The sequence below is a fragment of the Oryza sativa genome, chromosome 7 (assembly GCF_034140825.1).
Source record: "Oryza sativa Japonica Group chromosome 7, ASM3414082v1".
Lineage (NCBI taxonomy): Eukaryota > Viridiplantae > Streptophyta > Magnoliopsida > Poales > Poaceae > Oryza > Oryza sativa.
In genome coordinates this window covers 23,016,935-23,033,424 of record NC_089041.1, presented here as the reverse complement: position 1 = coordinate 23,033,424, position 16,490 = coordinate 23,016,935, and the positions used below count along the sequence as shown (strand labels likewise).

General features: G+C 44.1%; 3 protein-coding genes and 1 pseudogene across 5 annotated transcripts; 3 read left to right on the top strand and 1 right to left on the bottom strand.

The window, feature by feature from the left end:
* The first annotated feature begins 1,014 nt into the window (after positions 1 to 1,014).
* Positions 1,015 to 5,114, top strand: LOC107278343 (uncharacterized). Its single transcript, XM_066312821.1, has 6 exons — positions 1,015 to 1,463; positions 3,763 to 4,083; positions 4,296 to 4,378; positions 4,459 to 4,490; positions 4,583 to 4,646; positions 4,737 to 5,114. The coding sequence occupies exon 1, from the start codon at positions 1,111 to 1,113 to the stop codon at positions 1,441 to 1,443; it is 333 nt and encodes a 110-aa protein (XP_066168918.1). The 5' UTR covers positions 1,015 to 1,110; the 3' UTR covers positions 1,444 to 1,463; positions 3,763 to 4,083; positions 4,296 to 4,378; positions 4,459 to 4,490; positions 4,583 to 4,646; positions 4,737 to 5,114.
* LOC4343634 (cytochrome c6, chloroplastic) lies at positions 1,015 to 5,114 on the top strand. The gene is made up of 6 exons (XM_015790018.3): positions 1,015 to 1,463; positions 3,763 to 4,083; positions 4,296 to 4,378; positions 4,459 to 4,490; positions 4,583 to 4,646; positions 4,737 to 5,114. Exons 2-6 carry the CDS (start codon positions 3,837 to 3,839, stop codon positions 4,875 to 4,877), a joined length of 567 nt encoding a protein of 188 aa, XP_015645504.1. The 5' UTR covers positions 1,015 to 1,463; positions 3,763 to 3,836; the 3' UTR covers positions 4,878 to 5,114.
* Positions 5,115 to 5,522: 408 nt separating this feature from the next.
* LOC4343633 (uncharacterized protein At4g19900) lies at positions 5,523 to 12,229 on the top strand. Of its 3 annotated transcripts, none has more exons than XR_010742866.1 (6): positions 5,523 to 6,822; positions 8,303 to 8,452; positions 9,374 to 9,511; positions 9,633 to 9,718; positions 10,316 to 10,510; positions 11,719 to 12,229. XR_010742866.1 is itself a non-coding variant. In XM_026026898.2 (6 exons), the coding sequence occupies exons 1-6, from the start codon at positions 5,645 to 5,647 to the stop codon at positions 11,903 to 11,905; spliced, it is 1,938 nt and encodes a 645-aa protein (XP_025882683.1). In that variant the 5' UTR covers positions 5,523 to 5,644; the 3' UTR covers positions 11,906 to 12,229. The 3 variants fall into 3 exon arrangements, 2 of the variants coding, with proteins under 2 accessions (XP_025882683.1, XP_015647589.1); XM_026026898.2 differs by having other exon boundaries at positions 9,629 to 9,718; XM_015792103.3 differs by lacking the exon at positions 9,633 to 9,718.
* LOC107281638 (obtusifoliol 14-alpha demethylase-like) lies at positions 12,175 to 16,137 on the bottom strand (annotated as a pseudogene).
* Positions 16,138 to 16,490: the final 353 nt, after the last annotated feature.

Genomic DNA, 16,490 nt, shown 5'->3' with positions numbered 1-16,490 from the left:
AAAATCAAACATATTTAATTTATATTAAAATGAGACTAATTTGGTGTTATATATGTTACTAAATTTTCTATAAATCTGGTCAAACCTAAAAAAATTGAATAGGAAAAAAAATTAAAATGACTTATAATATCAAGTAAAGGGGTACTATAAAAGAACGTGGTTGGGAAATAAAGTACTACCTCAAAATTATAAAATCCATTATTGTCGACGGTGGGTACTCGTAGACCGGATATAGAGGGTATTGGGGTACGCTGGTACGAGGATCTACGTAATACGACATCAAGAAAACAAGAGACAAAGATTATACTGGTTCAGGCCCCTTAATAAGTAATAGCCCTAATCCAGTTGATATGGGATTATATGGGGATGACCACAAATTACAAAGGGAATAACAGAACTCGACGATACCGACGAGATCGTAGTCGAGTTGATTCGACTAGATCATCCGGCGACTTGGCTCCTGTAGGCTTCGGCTTCGTAGGCTGTGGTCGTTGTGTTGGCTATGAGATTCCATCCTTTAGGTCTTCCCGGGGGGTCCCTTTTATATCACAGGTCAGGTGGTCTACAAGTAGGACTCGGAGACATCGGACCCTGCACGATATAGTGACGACCCAGTCCTATACGGGTAGGAACCTTTCCATTGGTGGACTTCGAGACGAATTTCCTTAACGTATACAGAGAATGTCCGTACACGCGCCGATGTACCGTATTGCCGTATAGCGTACATCCAAGGGTAGAGGGTATATCTTATCCGTAACCTGACAATTATATTTTAGGATAAATTTAGAGGGCATAATCTTTTATATTATGGAACGGAGGGACTACTAAAGTACTAATTAGACGTGCGTAGTGGAGAGAGGCAAATGGACTTTTTTCATCTCAGCACACTGTCAACAGATGAAATTGGAGGCCCAATAAGCTTTTGTTTGAGAACCCGCGGACTCGTAGTGCGAGCACGGCCCATAAGTTAATCGGACCAACTAGAAGAAACTCTCCTTGCATCAATCTCATGGTGTTCGTTGGGGAGGAGAGTCCAGAGAGTACGAGATCGCGGGGGGACGGAATCGCCGAGCAGATTCCCCAGTCCCCACCGCGACCGGGCGGTTCCCGATGAGCAGGAGAGGCGGCGGCGGCAGCGGCGGGCGGCAGGGGTCAGAGCCCGAATCGGCGGCGGCCGTGCACGTCCCGGGGCCCTGCGCCGCGACGCAGCGGGCGCTCGCCGAGTGCCACCGCAGCGCGGCGCGCGGCCCGCTGAGGCCGGAGGTGCTGTGCCGGCACCTCAACCGGGCGCTGGCCGAGTGCCTGGTGACCTCGTGCTGCCCCGGGGAGACGGAGGCCGTCCGCACCCTCTGCGGGAGCGCCGGCACCGCGCTCAAGCGGTCCCAGTGCCAGCGCGCGCGCATCGGCCTCTCCCTCTGCCTCGAGTCGCATCAGGAGCCCTGAGGGCAATGGAGCCTACGCTGGTATAGTGAACAAGACACTTTGTTCTGCAATTTTCTATGGATTTATTGATTTTGGGAGATGTGATTTGGTTCTGGAACACCCCTTGCTGCGTAGTGTACTAGGGATTAGTGTTTTTATGGTATAGAGATAGAGCACAAAGCTGAAGGAGCAACGAGAATAACATTAAGATTGTATGTATTTGTTGGGTTCCAGATACCACTATACCATCAATATACATGTTTAATTGTTGCGTTCATCAACTGCTGACTGTCATGTCCTTGGATAGGTTGGCATGAGCTACTTCACATTCCCCACTTACCTACTTGTTCTTCTTTTCTTCTTTATTCCAAAAGCGGTCTCTATGCAAAACTAAACCAACGAAAAATGGCAGCAGTATCTACTCAGCAATTATAGCTACTTCGGAACTTCTTTTCTCTAAGTAATGCTAAAAACACATTAAATTTTCTGAGTCTTGAATGCATTGCTCATCGTCTACTCAACTTCATTGTTATGAAATCTTGTGTAGTTATCTGCATGTTCATCATGCAACACCAGTTATGACCACTAAGTTATGATGTGGATATTTCTTTGTTAGTTCAAACAAATGACTGTTTCTTTTAAAGTTTTACCTAACTCCTGAAGACAGTAAGGAAGTCACTGCTCTTATATATGTTTTGAAACTTGAGCTGTGAAATCGTCCATTAAAATTCAAAAAGAGAATTTTCTATTCTTAAAAAAATTGATGCCAGGTTCAAAAATTAAAAGAGATGATTGCGGCGAATCATTTTGGTCCAACATCTGGTGTGATTTTTTTCCTTTTTTAAAAACCCCTTGTGTTCTGAAGTCTAGAGCGAATAATAAAACGAGTCTCATTCTCCCAAGTCATGTTTTTGCCAAGTACATGTTACGGTCTCTCAATGATCTCTCATTTAGATGGGTCCTTTGATATTGTGCACAACTAATTTATATGCTTACACAGCACAAACCGATTGCAAACATAGGTGACCATCATCTGTTACCTTGTTTATATGACACTTGCATTCAGGATTATCTGAAGTTCATAGCAGTGATGCTCAAATGAGGCAGAGGTTAGAGGTTGCCTTCGAAACTTTAAAGGATGACATGTTGCTGTTTTCAGCTACTCATATATCAATGAACTTCTATCATAAGCATTTCCTGAAATAAGAAACCAATGAGTTCAGGATTAATTCCAGTTCCTACATCTCTACCTTGCATTGTGGTTGGGATGTCTGCTATATAAGTTATATTAGATGCATCATTTTAGTAATATATTGAGGCTCAGAAGTCAAAATCACTGTGAACTCCAGATTAGCAGATGTAGAAGTTCGAAGCAAGTACCCTCAAGAAACATGCAAATTAGCAAAATAATGGATATTAGCATGGCTTTATGCCTTACACATAACTGACATAAGTTGAGATTTTTTAGCCAGATTTAATTTCTATGTGGAATACTTGACCAATTTCTTCTGTTGTAAAAGGCTATTATGTTTTCTGCTATTAATAAATCAAAAATCCTCATATGGATGTTATTTCAAGGTTTGGAATTTTTTTTTTTTTTTGGGGGGGGGGGGGGGGAGTAAGATTTGAGTCTTTGAGATCTTCGATTCTTTCCGTCAAAAAGATCTTCGATTCTGAATTATGACAAATATATAATATCCCATCTGATTTTTGCATATTTTTCATTTAATTTGGTAGTGTTTTTTCTTTTTTGGTGTTTATCGTCCAGCCTTCATCCAAATGTCAATACATGGTGGCAGTAAGAATTTGTATGCAGGATTCCAATTTGCTCACGAATCATGGGGAAAAGGAATTAATTCTCCGTGCCGTCGATATTCGGACCATAGAAAGTCCAAAATTCAGCGTGCCTGCTAAGTTATACAACCCCTGCATCAGGGGAAAATTGCGTCTGCTGCTGTGACAACCGACAACTGCCGTTCAAACCTTACATCTTGATCCAAATAGAGTTTAATAATTTGTTTCCTATACTTCCTACCAAATGTTCTGATTTTACTGAACCCGGCGTTGGTGAGCTGTTCCATTGTGTCTATAGGCATCAAGCTTCAGTGGTGCACAGGCCAGCATCACTGCATCTGCCACGCTATAAAATGTCTAAACAATACATTAAACTTTTTACACTATATTCAAAGAAATGGGCACCGTCTAGTGCCAATTTGTTCAAAAAATACGTGCTGATTCGTTCAAAAATACGTCTTAACCATACATTATGTTCTGATCTTACTAAGCCTGACCCGTCTAATCCTTTTGGACATTACGTGGCTGCTATCTGAACCACGTCAGGCTCAACACTGTCCTCCAAGATTAGCCTTGTCCCCGGTGCGACGGCCGACGGGGGAGGAAGAAGCAGCAGCTCCATGCACCGGCTTCCTCTGGCCTCACGGCCACCGGGTCCGCATCGCGCGGCGGCCGCCGCTCATCGCGCTCCCCAGAGGACGACGACGGCGTGCTGCGGCCGCCTGAAGCAGGAGGCGACGCCGTCATTTGCCTCTCTCGCCGTCGCTGCGTCTGCGGCAGCAGAGCGCGCGGCCACGCCGCTGTTGGCCGCGGCGGCGCTCCTCCTTTCTGCCGCATCTCCTGGCTTCCTAGCTTCCACACCATCAGGTTAATCCTCTATCTCAAACGTCAGGATGCGTAGTACTAGAATCTAGTTCCTCTTGAAGTTTTTTAGTGGGGAAGCAGTAGAGGAACATAACAGAAGTAACTCTGAATGATTCTACACAAGTACACCGAGCATGATTAATTGCCAATTTACCATATTTGCTGAAATGTACGCGTCGCACATCACATTCTTTCCCCCCCTTTTGTTGTTGTAGCTTTTGCTCAATCCGAAGGCGCAGCGCTGTTCCGGAAGGCGTGCATCGGCTGCCATGATATGGGAGGAAATATCCTACAGCCGGTAAGCTTCTGAAACCATTACTCGATGGCCGGACACAAATTTTCAACCTTTTTATTAGCTTGCTGATTTGTCATGTACAGGGCGCCACTCTGTACATGAAGGATCTTGAGAGGTATGTGTGCTCTTGAAAACTTTTAACTGCTCGAAATTTACTGCCCATTGTTGGATTGGATCAAGGCAAAATTAAGGGCAAATTTGCTGCAGAAATGGAGTTGCCACGGAGGACGAGCTATACAATATAACGTACTACGGGAAGGGAAGAATGCCGGTGAGTAATTCTTAGCTGCTATCATGATGATGTTTGAGTAGTATAGATAGATACTCATTAATTTCTTGATTGTATGTTTGCTGCGTTAAGGGCTTCGGAGAAAAATGCACCCCGAGAGGGCAGTGCACTTTCGGACCTCGGCTGGTCGAAGATGATATCAAGCTACTGGCCGCGTTTGTCAAGTCGCAGGCTGAAAATGGCTGGCCTAAGATCGACGGCGATGGAGATTAGTTCACCGACACAACAGAGACAAGTGGCAAACATTGTTCAGTGAACCAGTGTATAGTTTGGAGTCAGGTGTGCTGTTTGCATCTGTAAAATCCCAACGAAATCCATACAAATAAAAAGTAGCTTAGGCCGTGTTTAGATTTCAACTTTTTTTTCAAACTTCCAACTTTTTCGTCACATCAAATGTTTGGACACATTTATGGAGCATCAAATGTGGACGAAAAAAACCCAATTGCACAATCCGACTGTAAATTACGAGATGAATCTTTTGAGCCTAATTACGCCATGATTTGACAATGTGATGCTATAGTAAATATTTACTAATGATGGATTAATTAAATTTAATAGATTCGTCTCGCAGTTTACATGCGGAATCTGTAATTTGTTTTGTTAATTTGTTTTGTTATTAGTCTACGTTTAATACTTGAAATATGTGTCTGTATACTTAAAAAAAATTTAGCACACGAACTAAACACAGCATTAGTTTCAAAAAACATGTGAAATTCATACAAAAAATGTCATGTCAAGTGTTGTACATAGGTGGCAAGTCAGCTCTCTGACGGCGGTTGGTAGGGTTGGTGAGGCCGAGCGCGACGGCGACCGCAGCATGGGTTGTGGTTTAAACACGAAGAAAACACGAAAGCTTTTGTGAAACGCGCGGCCTAGTTGTGTGTGGGTGTGTGAGGTGAGGGGGGAAAGGGCGAAGGAAGGAGGAGGAAAGCGGCGTCGCATCGCACGGACGCGCGCGCCCGCGCCCGCGCCGCGCAGCGATGCTGCCGCGCTCCCACTCGCACCCGGCCGCGCGGCGGCGCTCCGGCCTGGGCGCGCAGCTCTGCGCCGTGGTGGCGGCGCTCCTCCTGCTCGTCTCCCTCGCCGTCCTCCACTCCCGCCTCTCCTCCTCCTCCTCCTCCCCGTTCCCCCTCTCCTCCTCCGGCGACGGGGTCTCCAACTCCTCGCTCGTGGAGGACGAGGACGACGGCGCCGCGGTGCTCGACCCCACGGTTACGATTACGGCGACCACCACCACCACCACCACCACCACCAACGCCGCCGCTGATTCCACCACCGATGCCTCCTCCGTCTCCAACCCTGAGGACGATCCCATCGACGAGCTCGACGTGCTCGACGAGGACACCGCGTCCGGCCTAGGCGCGGCCGACGAGGTCCCCGCCTCCGCGTCCGCGTCGTCCCTCGTCTGGGACCACGCCGTTGGCGTCGCCCGCCTGCCCTTCCGCCTCCCCGCCGCCGGCGACCCCCTCCCGGCGGGGTTACCTCACCTCGAGCCCGCGCACCGGATCGCCGCCGCCGCCTTCGGATCCGACGACGAGCCGGTGGATCTGGAGCTCCGGGTGGAGATCTCGTCCATCGCCGGCGTCGAGGACGCGTTGCTCCTGAAGCCTGCCTCCAGCGCCCCCGAGACTCCCCTCCGTGCTGGGTGGGCGCGGTGGCTGGAGGGGAAGGCTGACTACCTCCGGCGCGATCGGATGCTGCGGTCCAACCTAGAATTTCTCAATCCCCGCAACCACCCGCTGCTTCAGGACCCGGACAGCCCCGGCCTTACCTCTCTCACCCGTGGCGACCGCATGGTGCACCGGATGCTTCTCGCCGAGATAGAGAAGGCTGCTTCCAAAAATTTTGAGCGGCGGAGTCTGCAATCGTCTGATATTAAGCAGGGAATGGGAGTAACCGAGAAGGTGCAGCAGAGGAGGTGGGGATATTACCCGGGAATTGATCCACATTTGGGCTTCAATGAGTTCATGGAGAAGTTTTTTGAGCATGGGAAGTGCTCCGTGAAGGTGTTCATGGTGTGGAACAGCCCACAGTGGGCGTATGGCGTACGGCACCAGCGTGGGCTGGAGAGCCTACTGCGGCAACACCCTGAAGCTTGTGTCGTCATGCTGTCGGAGACACTGGAGCTGGAGTTCTTCCAGGAATTTGTGAAGGAAGGGTATGTTCCTGTAGTTCTCATTCTGTGACTCTTGTTAAGGGTAGCATTTGATTAATCATAGGTGCTAATTTTACTATCTAACACTAATTAACAAAGAAATGAGTTTATGCTTCTGACCCAAAACCTGAAATGATTTGATTGGTATCATATAGAATCCAGGATTACTATTTAGTGTTTGATGTATCACATACTACTAATATTGGACTCATTAGTAATGAAACTAGCAAAAATGTTTCTGGAGTCTTGTCTTATTGACACATGGAGTGAAATCTGATCAAGTAGAGGGGCCTGGTATATATTCCAGTTTGACTTAATTTAACAATTTTTAAATCTTACAAAATACAAATGATGCTCATAGAAGTAGAACCTAGGTAATTCCTAGCCATTTCAGTGTTTGAAATTCTGCTACAGACAGCTAAGGTGTTGTCGACATGTTAATATGTTATTTTGAATCAGCTTATAGTTTTCACTACCAGAACTCTCTCTCTCTCAATGGCCAGTGTCCGTTGGTGGCTATATTGTACTGTTATTTGAGCTCTCTCTCTCTGGAACTCATTGTATTGTTAGTGGCACTTAAAACTCAATTCTATAGTTTTTTCTGTTTTGTGATGGATTTGGTTCATTTTCTGCCACTTTGCTTGGAAAGTCTATAGTTCTGATAACCAAACTGTGCTCCTCTATATCTTTTCTTTTCAGCTAGAAGGATCCAAGTCCTTCCCATTTCCAGTAAAGAAATGGCAGATAGTAGCTCTTTACAACTGAAAGGAAAGCAACATAAAAAGAGCAGCTAAGCTATCACCTAAAAGATGCCATCCCATCTGTTGTAGTGACCTAGCAGAGAGTTCAGAATGTAAAGACACAACGCCAGCTACTTTAGAGCTTACAGACAGATTACTGGCTGAAAACCAACGAAAGAAACAGGATGATTATTGTGTCAAAACACACACTCCTCTTTATATGTGCATCCATGCATGCTTTGAGCCAGAGTAACCCATTTAACCCCTTCCCCAAATAGCCACCCATGACCTACCTCACCCCATTGTTTTTTCTCCTCCATTACCTTCTGTCCTGTGTCATTAGGTCATAAACAGTTCAGTAACTAACAGTCTGACATATTGAATGCTCAACAGCTACACACACCATGATTACTACCTTGCTCCTGCTGTGCTCAAGTTTTTTTTATAACCCTGTTACTTTTGTAATTTGAAGATACATTTATTTTAACATTTCCTTTTGTTATTTGTGGAGTGGGAAAGCAACTTATCTATATATTACCGTTGCTACTAACTGCTAGGTACTGGAGTCAAATCATCTGTTGTCAGTTGATTTCTTATATTAAATAATAAAATTAAGATATTTCTCCACAGTAACTATTCATTTAATGTTATATTTGAACTTCACATTTACATTCCAGAAGCAGCTTCTATTTATTTTGTGTGATAACTAATGCCACTTGCATGTGACTGGTTTCCTCTTACAGATACAAAGTTGCAGTTGCGTTGCCGAATCTTGATGAACTTTTGGAGGGCACTCTAACCCATGATTTTGTATCAGTGTGGAATGAATGGCGGAAAACAAAATACTACCCCTTGCATTACAGTGAGCTAGTACGCCTTGCTGCTCTTTACAAGTAAGACAAGAAAGGACCAGACTTGTTTAGTTACATGCAAGCTTAACTTCACTCTTTACAATCTGTTAGAAGAATATAGGGAGATGTCAATATACCTTCTTGAAAATAAAATCTAATGTAGTAATATATCCATGTAGACGAATCCACAAGTAATTTACTCTTGGTGAAAGAATAATATCTCTTACAAAGGAACTGACCGACAATACCACTGAAAGAAGATGAGCAGCTTTCTGCTGAATTTAATACACTGATTTGTAATATATATATAAATTCATATGCCTCTAAAAGTGTAACTAGCATGAGCGAACATCAAAATGCAAATACAGTCACCAACAGATTAATATATTCAATTGCTTACAAACAGCCAAAGCCAAATTTACATTCATACTGAATTGAAATACTTCCTTCACAAATAAACATTCAGCTAAACAGAGCATAAACATCTTATTAAGAGGTGTAAAATGTTCTTTCCTTTAGTGGACCACTTTAGAATTTCTCTGGAGCTGACTTGAGCTCTGTGTATGGATTCTCAGTTCTGCTGAGCTAAATCAGTATTTTGTTTGAATGCTGCCATGAAAACAGTTGAGTAGTTGACATAACATCAAAAGGGGGGAATCTTCACATTCACGTATGAAAAAAAGATGAGTGCTACAAACTGTGCGAGGTTTAAATGCCAGTAGCATTCTTCCTGTAAACAAAGGAAAAAAAGTTGACCAGCAAATATTATGAGACTTCATAGAATTTTACTTTCGTCATACTTTATTATTACTGGACCAATAGTTTGAAAGACAGTATACTTCAATTTTAATTAGTTATATTGCTATTTCGTCTGAACTAAACATAGTCATGAATACATGTTTAGTTCCTTTTCTTTTTTGAATAGGACTATTATTGACTGCTGCCTCTGTGCCCTATCTGCAGATACGGTGGGATATACCTTGACTCTGATGTTGTTGTTCTTAAACCTTTAAACGCACTCCGGAATTCTATTGGTGTTGTCAAACAAGTTTCTGAAAATTCCAGTTTTAGTGGTGCTGTATTAGCATTTGAAAAAAACAGGTAATAGTATTATATACTTTTCTTTCATTGTAACTGTTTTTTTTTGCTTTAATTCTGGTCATCTTGGTTAAAATGATATGTGGTGCTTTTCTGCATTGCAAATTGGATGTGATTTAGCCAGTTACCCTTCAAGGGCTGGCTTAGTAAGCCAATTGATCAAGAGCAATGTCGGAAACGTTGTTCAAATGTCATCAAATTAAATGAGAGGTCTGTGATGTATTAGCCGGGTGTTACTGTTATGGAAGTAATAAGTCTTTTAGTATGCTTTAATAAATTAATGCAATTTAGTCGAAAGCACAAGTCAGTACTACTGTACTGTTATCTACTCCCTCCGTCCCAAAATATAGCAACCTTGTACTGGATGAGACACTTCCTAGTACAACGAATCTGGATATACCCCTGTCCAGATTCGTTGTACTAGAATGTGTCCCATCCAGTACAAGGTTGCTATATTTTGGAATGGAGGGAGTAATACCTAAGCCAACAGACAGATAAAGTCCATTACTATCTTTTAGTGTTTTATTTAATTTTAGGAAAAAAAAGGGAAAAAAACATGTTGCTGCTATTATTTTGGTTTGTTTCTTTTGTTACAGTTGTACTATGAATTAGTATATGGATCATGAACAGTATTCTAGAAGTATCACAAAATATAATGGGTATAAATAACTAGGTCTCAAGTACACAAGGTTTATATCTCATCTTGGTTTCTTTTTGTTGATTATAACTTTGCAGGCGTATATATATGCTTATGCATAACTAATCATAGCAATCATGTATTTTTCACCTAACTTATGTTAATTGCAGCCCTTTCTTAGCGGAGTGCCTGAAGGAATTTCATTCAACATATGATGATGAACTCTTGCAGTGGAATGGTGCTGAACTTATGACAAGAGTAATCAGAAATATGTCCGACAAAGCAGATGACAACAGTGGGCATCTTGACATAAAGTTTGAACCTTCTGTTGCATTTTATCCCATAAGCTCAACAGATATTACAAGGTATGCTGAATTTGTTTGCTTCAATTTAACTATTTGAAATTGATATTCAGTATTAAATTTTAAGATTGTTTGTTGGTACATCAAAGTTCCATCTCAACTTCCCAAGCCGCAAGGTGAACTCTTCCGACTGCAATGTTTCATTTTAAGATAACTAAAAGAAAATCACTATGAGGCAGACACAGAGAGGGGAGGTCAAGGCTCACGAGCTTGTCATTGTTGCAGTGATATTCAGTGCAAGCCCCTTGCACTTTGTCACCATGCTATCACATGTTAACTAGTTTTACTGAGAGATGCACAAACCAAACCTGGACCTGTTTCTAATCCTCTTGTCATTGCTATTAGCTCTTGCCTGTAACATGCTGTTTTTCCCCCTTCAACCATTTCCAAACTCTATGAGGTGGCCATCAAACACCTCTATTACAGCCACCTCTCACCAGATTATAGTGCCTCTCAATTCCAGGGAAGTTTTGCTTTGACACTTGTTCTGGTTGCCAGTTAGTGTTACCTAGAGCTATGATCGTTCACCTGCATTACAACAGTCCTTGAACTGAGTTGAATGTAACCATTGATTTGAACTAACCAAAATTAAACTGTAATAGTCATAGAATGTTCAAATTGTCAATTCAATTTAATGAACTGCAACTTGATTTCCTGTGTACATAGGTCAACACAGGCAGCCTTGAAGCTTGTGTTGGTGGGTCAAGCTCTCCCTTCCCACATCAAGCCGTAGTGGCTGCACTGGATGCTCTGCTCCTTTTGCGACATTGTTGACGTAGCGCATGAGCATTTTTAAAAGAAAAACTGAACTCTATTCACTAGCCAAGTTCAACCTATTAGTGTCATGCCATTGATCTGAAGGAACTCAGGAAGATGGCTGAATGGTTTTACCGGGTTCGGTTTTTTGTATCCGGTTTTTCTGATGGGTCAATTTTCGCATGGGAACACTAGTTTTTTGGGTGGGGTGGTTTTTTTTATGTGGGGGAGGTGCGATTGTTGGGGAGGACAACTACACCGCTTTTACAGTACTAGAGATAAACCAGATGCACCCCAGCCCTCTTAAAACTCAACCTATTACATATATTTGTTGTTCAAGTAACTTAAAAGTCAACCTTTCACATATTTTTGTTGTTCAAGTAATTGTTGACTCTTTAGATGTGTGGCTACAAATTTGCAATATGCACTCTCATTATGATATCCATGTACTGCAGGTACTTCTCAGAAGCAGATAGCACGGATGAAAGAGCCCAACATGATGCTCTGTTTTCTAGGATTGTAAATGACTCTACTACTTTCCACCTCTGGAACAGCATTACTTCTTCGCTGGTTCCTGAACCCAACTCTCTTGTTGAGAGAATCCTTAACCGTTACTGTCTTCATTGCCTTGATGTTTTATAGTTTGTAGCGGGTTGAAGTTCTGACGAAGAGCTTCATTTTGGGTTAGAATACATATACAGAAGAAATTCATGAGTTTAATGGGCGACAATATGGCTAGTAGTATATTGTTGAATTTTGCCCAAAAATTAGTTGGGGGGATAAAATGGTGGCATTGTAGATATATATTCTTTTCAACAGGGCTGCAGTGTTGGTGCTACAGGCATGTACAATTGTGTTGACCTGACTACCCATTGTCACTTTTTGACAGCAGATTTGCTTACTGGAAACACTCAACTCAAGAACTAGAGGCATTTGGAAATTGAGATGTTTAACCAGTTGATTCCACCTGTGTGCCATTTGTAGTTATCGTACTCTCTAACTCGGCATATTCATTACCGAACGAGCATTTGTTTGTTCGGGACATCCTAAGGGAAGGGTTAACTATATATCCCAACGATTTGAACACTTAGGCAAGCACAGGCAATTATATCAAATGTTTTGAATGATAAGGTGTAGTAGCTTCTATGAAATGTTCGTTCTTTTGTCTGCAACTTCCTTCTCTTGTAGCTTACTCTCCGTCCGTCCCATTATAAGTGCAGCTATAAGTTTCCGTGCCTAACGTTTGACCATCCGTCTTATTTGAAAAATTTATAAAAATTTTAAAAGTTAAGTCACGCACAAAGTACTATTCATATTTAATCATCTAATAACAATAAAAATGTTAATTATAAAAATATTTTAAATAAGACGAATGATCAAAGTTGGACACTAAAACCCACGATTACGCTTATTATCTTATTATGTGACGGAGGGAGTACCATCACCTTTCCCTTGGGCCCTGGCATGACGTCGTTCCAGTCCGTCTCCGGGAACGGCAACATGAGCTCCAACTCGAAGTTCCTCAGCAGATGGCTCCAGATCACCTTGATAACGCCTCGCCGACGCAGGCGTGCCGGCCGCCGCCAAATACCGTGTACGCGTGGTCGGCGGCGTACGCCCTGTACTCTTCCCTCGCGGGGCCGAACCTGCCCGGGTCGAACGACCCGGCGTCCTCATACACGTGTGGCAGCGCGTTGTGGATCACCATCGGGCTCGCCACCGTGTGCCCTGCTGGGACCTCGTACTCGGCATCGCCGCTCCCCCTGGCCCTCACGACGAAGCTCCGGCGCGCGTGGCGGAGCAGCATCAGCGACGGCGGGTGGAGACGCAGGGTCTCCTTGACGCAGCGGTGGAGGTGGCCCATCCGCTGCAGGGCATCGTGGTCGACGACGTCGCCGCCGTGCCGGTGCCGCACGAGTACGAGCTCCTCCTGCTCCCGCACGGCGGCGCGGAGGTGCTCGGGGTGGGTGAGGAGGCGCGCGCGCCGGTCCACGTGCTGGTGCTGGAGCTCGTGTACTGCCCCGCGAAGAGCGCCGATACGAGCATCCCGGCGACCTCCGCCTGCCCTCCGTCGTGGCGCGGCCGTCCTTGTACCTGGCGTCGATGAGGCACTGCAGCATGTCGTCGTGGCCGGCTCCGCCACCGCCGGGGCTGCTCCTGCGGGACCTCACGATCTCGACGAAGATCTCGCCGAGCCTGGCGCGCGCACTGTCTCGCCGGCGGTGCGCCGGGATCGGGAGGTACGGGAACACGATGGTGATGAGACGCATGCTGTCATTGAGCTCGCGGAGGAGCGTCGGGACCTCGCCGAGCATCTTCGACCGGACCTCGCCGAACAGGCACCTAGTGGCGATGAGCGTTACGACTATCATCACTGCTATGTGCAGGAGTATTTTGGAAGATGGGAGCAATCGTGCTTCAGATCAACCACCCCCGATTGCTCCCATCTCTCAAAATACTCCTGCACATAGTGACGGAGCTAGAAACTACTAAAGACTTGGGACTAAGCTCTGGTCTAACCAATGGACTGTTAAGATTCTCTTTTAAAATTTACATGCTGATTTGAGAAATATAAGCTTACTTTTGGAGACAAGTCTAGGGCTCAAATCATAACTGTCATAGGCCTGCATCCGCCCCTGAATATAGACGTTGCATTTGTTTCGCAGGATTCATAAATTTTCTAGAGCCTATTTAAACACTTATGATAAGTTATATAAGATCAAGCAAGATTGATCGTCATGTTCTCCTTGGGGGCGTCGCACGCATTGTCCGAAGCTCCAACGCATCGACGACTGTCGATGGTCTTTTTCGGTTCAAAAGCTTTCATACCTTAGTGTTCGGCGAGGCCTTCGTCTTCTTGGGTCCGCTTCTTTCTTGTGGTGGGCGACATGCTCTTCGGTTGTTTCTACTGATGAAGTCGAAGCTACTCGCTGATGGGGTGCGGCAACGCTCGGCAACGATGACATGTTGCAGTCTCTTCCAAGGAGTTCTGGTGTTGGCCGTGTGAAGGAAGTTGCTCCTCGGTAGCTTGGCTGATGTCCATTATTGGATGTCGGAGCTACTTTTCGCTGTGGCGACTTTCGTGGCTTCAGTATCGCTGCGGTTGTGGAGTCGGTGCTGCTAGGTCGCTTGGGCGGCTAACTCGGCAACGATAACACATCTTCTGCGATGTGGGGGCTGTTGTGTTGCTTTTGTGTTTAGTTTGGTGGCGACAACCTGCAATTGGGCTCCGCCGTCGTTATTAGTTATGTAGCGGTGGGTTTTAACCGGTTTTCCTGCAATTAACCATGCAGCTGTATGGCTTTCGGGCCCGATTTTCCTTCTTCAAAAAAAAAAACAAGATTGATAATTGAGCCATATGACTTTCCACTAACTATAAAAAGGTACTCCTCACAACTTTAGAAACGACGTAAACCCTTCGTCCTTCGTCCTAAAATAAAAGTATCTTTGAATAATGCTAAGTCAACTATTTTCAAATTTAACTATTAATAGCAAAAAAAATTAAAAAGATCAATCATGTAAAATTGATGTTACTAGATTTATTATTTCACAAACTATCATAATATGTAACTCTTTTTATCTACTGTTACTATTCCTTGGCTTTATTATATCCACAACTAATTACCTACCCCGAGAAGGTAACCATGTTTTTTACTCGACCCTCTCCTTAATACCTGTGTCAAAGACTAAAACTTGCTGCGTTTTAAGATAAACGGAGTAGGATTTTTTTTTTTTTGCATACCTCCACTTCGTAAACCATGTGACTTACATAACTCCTCAGCTTGGTCGGCTTCATTGTATCACCAAAGAACCGGAACTGCTCTTACTGCGTGGCATAACCCGCATCCAGGGCTGGTCCTGGGGTTTTGGGGCCCAGGGCAAAAACTTATATGGAGGTCCTTATTGACATGAGTGTGGCTACTGGCGAGCTACGATTTGCTGTGTCCACTTGCCGTTTCCATTTACGCGACCGAGAAGTTGCCGCGAGCGCAATAGCAGCGAGTAGCGTGATGTGATCAAGGCGGCGCGACGCGACTGGCGTGATGTGATCGAGGCGAAGCGACGGGAGTCAGATGAATATCGCTTCGGCTTCGCTGAAACATGCCTGGCGATAGACTAAAATTCATTTTCTGAATTGGGTTATTCAGCTGTCTAACTTAATATAAGCCTATGGTCTATGAATTAAAATTATACAATACATAGTATATATATACTATATGTGTATAGGGGCCCTAGATTTTAGGGGCCTCGGGCGGCCGCACGGCCTGACCCCCCTAGGGCTGGTCCTGCTCGCATCGAAGGCCACTCATGAGCCAAAGGTTGGAATGATGAACCGGGAAACCTCGTCCTGGCTGATCTCTGAATCCAACCCTGTGAAGAAATGGCTCGATTCTTCAGGTCCAACCAAGAAGGTCACCTTCCTGTGGAGAAATCGCACGCGCTGTGCAACTACAGTAACGATGTTTTCTCGCTTGTTCCTTTAAAAAAAAAAAGAGAGCAAAAATTTTGGCTCTTATATATTAATAGAGCAGAAGATATATGAAAAATAAATATGTATAGGACCTTTGCAACACGAAGACCGTAAAAGAGAGCATATTATGGGACTTCTCCTAGAACGGTAAACACTTGCAGACTAGACACCCCTACATGGACCCAAGCGGTTATTTCTTATTTTATCTTTGCAGTCACTGCTGCTGGGGCCTACTACTGATTCTTACATTGCGCTCGCACCAAAGCTCCCAAGAGATGAGGATTATCAAGGATTCTAGGGCCTTTGTTTGGTTTGGCAGTTTGTGCGAGAGTATAGGTACCACCACTCCTCCACCGAGGTGCATATATCCCAATTTTGCTGATTGAGGTGCAGCACTGTCCATCTCTGAAGTTCTGACTAAATTCGTCGTGAGAACTTGCTTGTTCTTTTATTTGCTATCTCAAAGATTTACTTATACATCACACTACATATGCACGCAAAACACACTGCAAAACACGTTCCATCATGGAAGAGACTCTCAGTTACAGTATTTATGACTGAAAGTACTCACTCCGTTCCAAAATAAATATAGTTTTATGTTGTTCAAAATAAATGTAGTTTTATGTTGTTCATATTCAACGTTTGACTATTCGTCTTATTTTTAAAATATTTATGATTAGTATTTTTATTGTTGTTACTCTTAGATGATAAAACATGAATTGTATTTTATGCGTGACTATTTTTTTATATTTATTT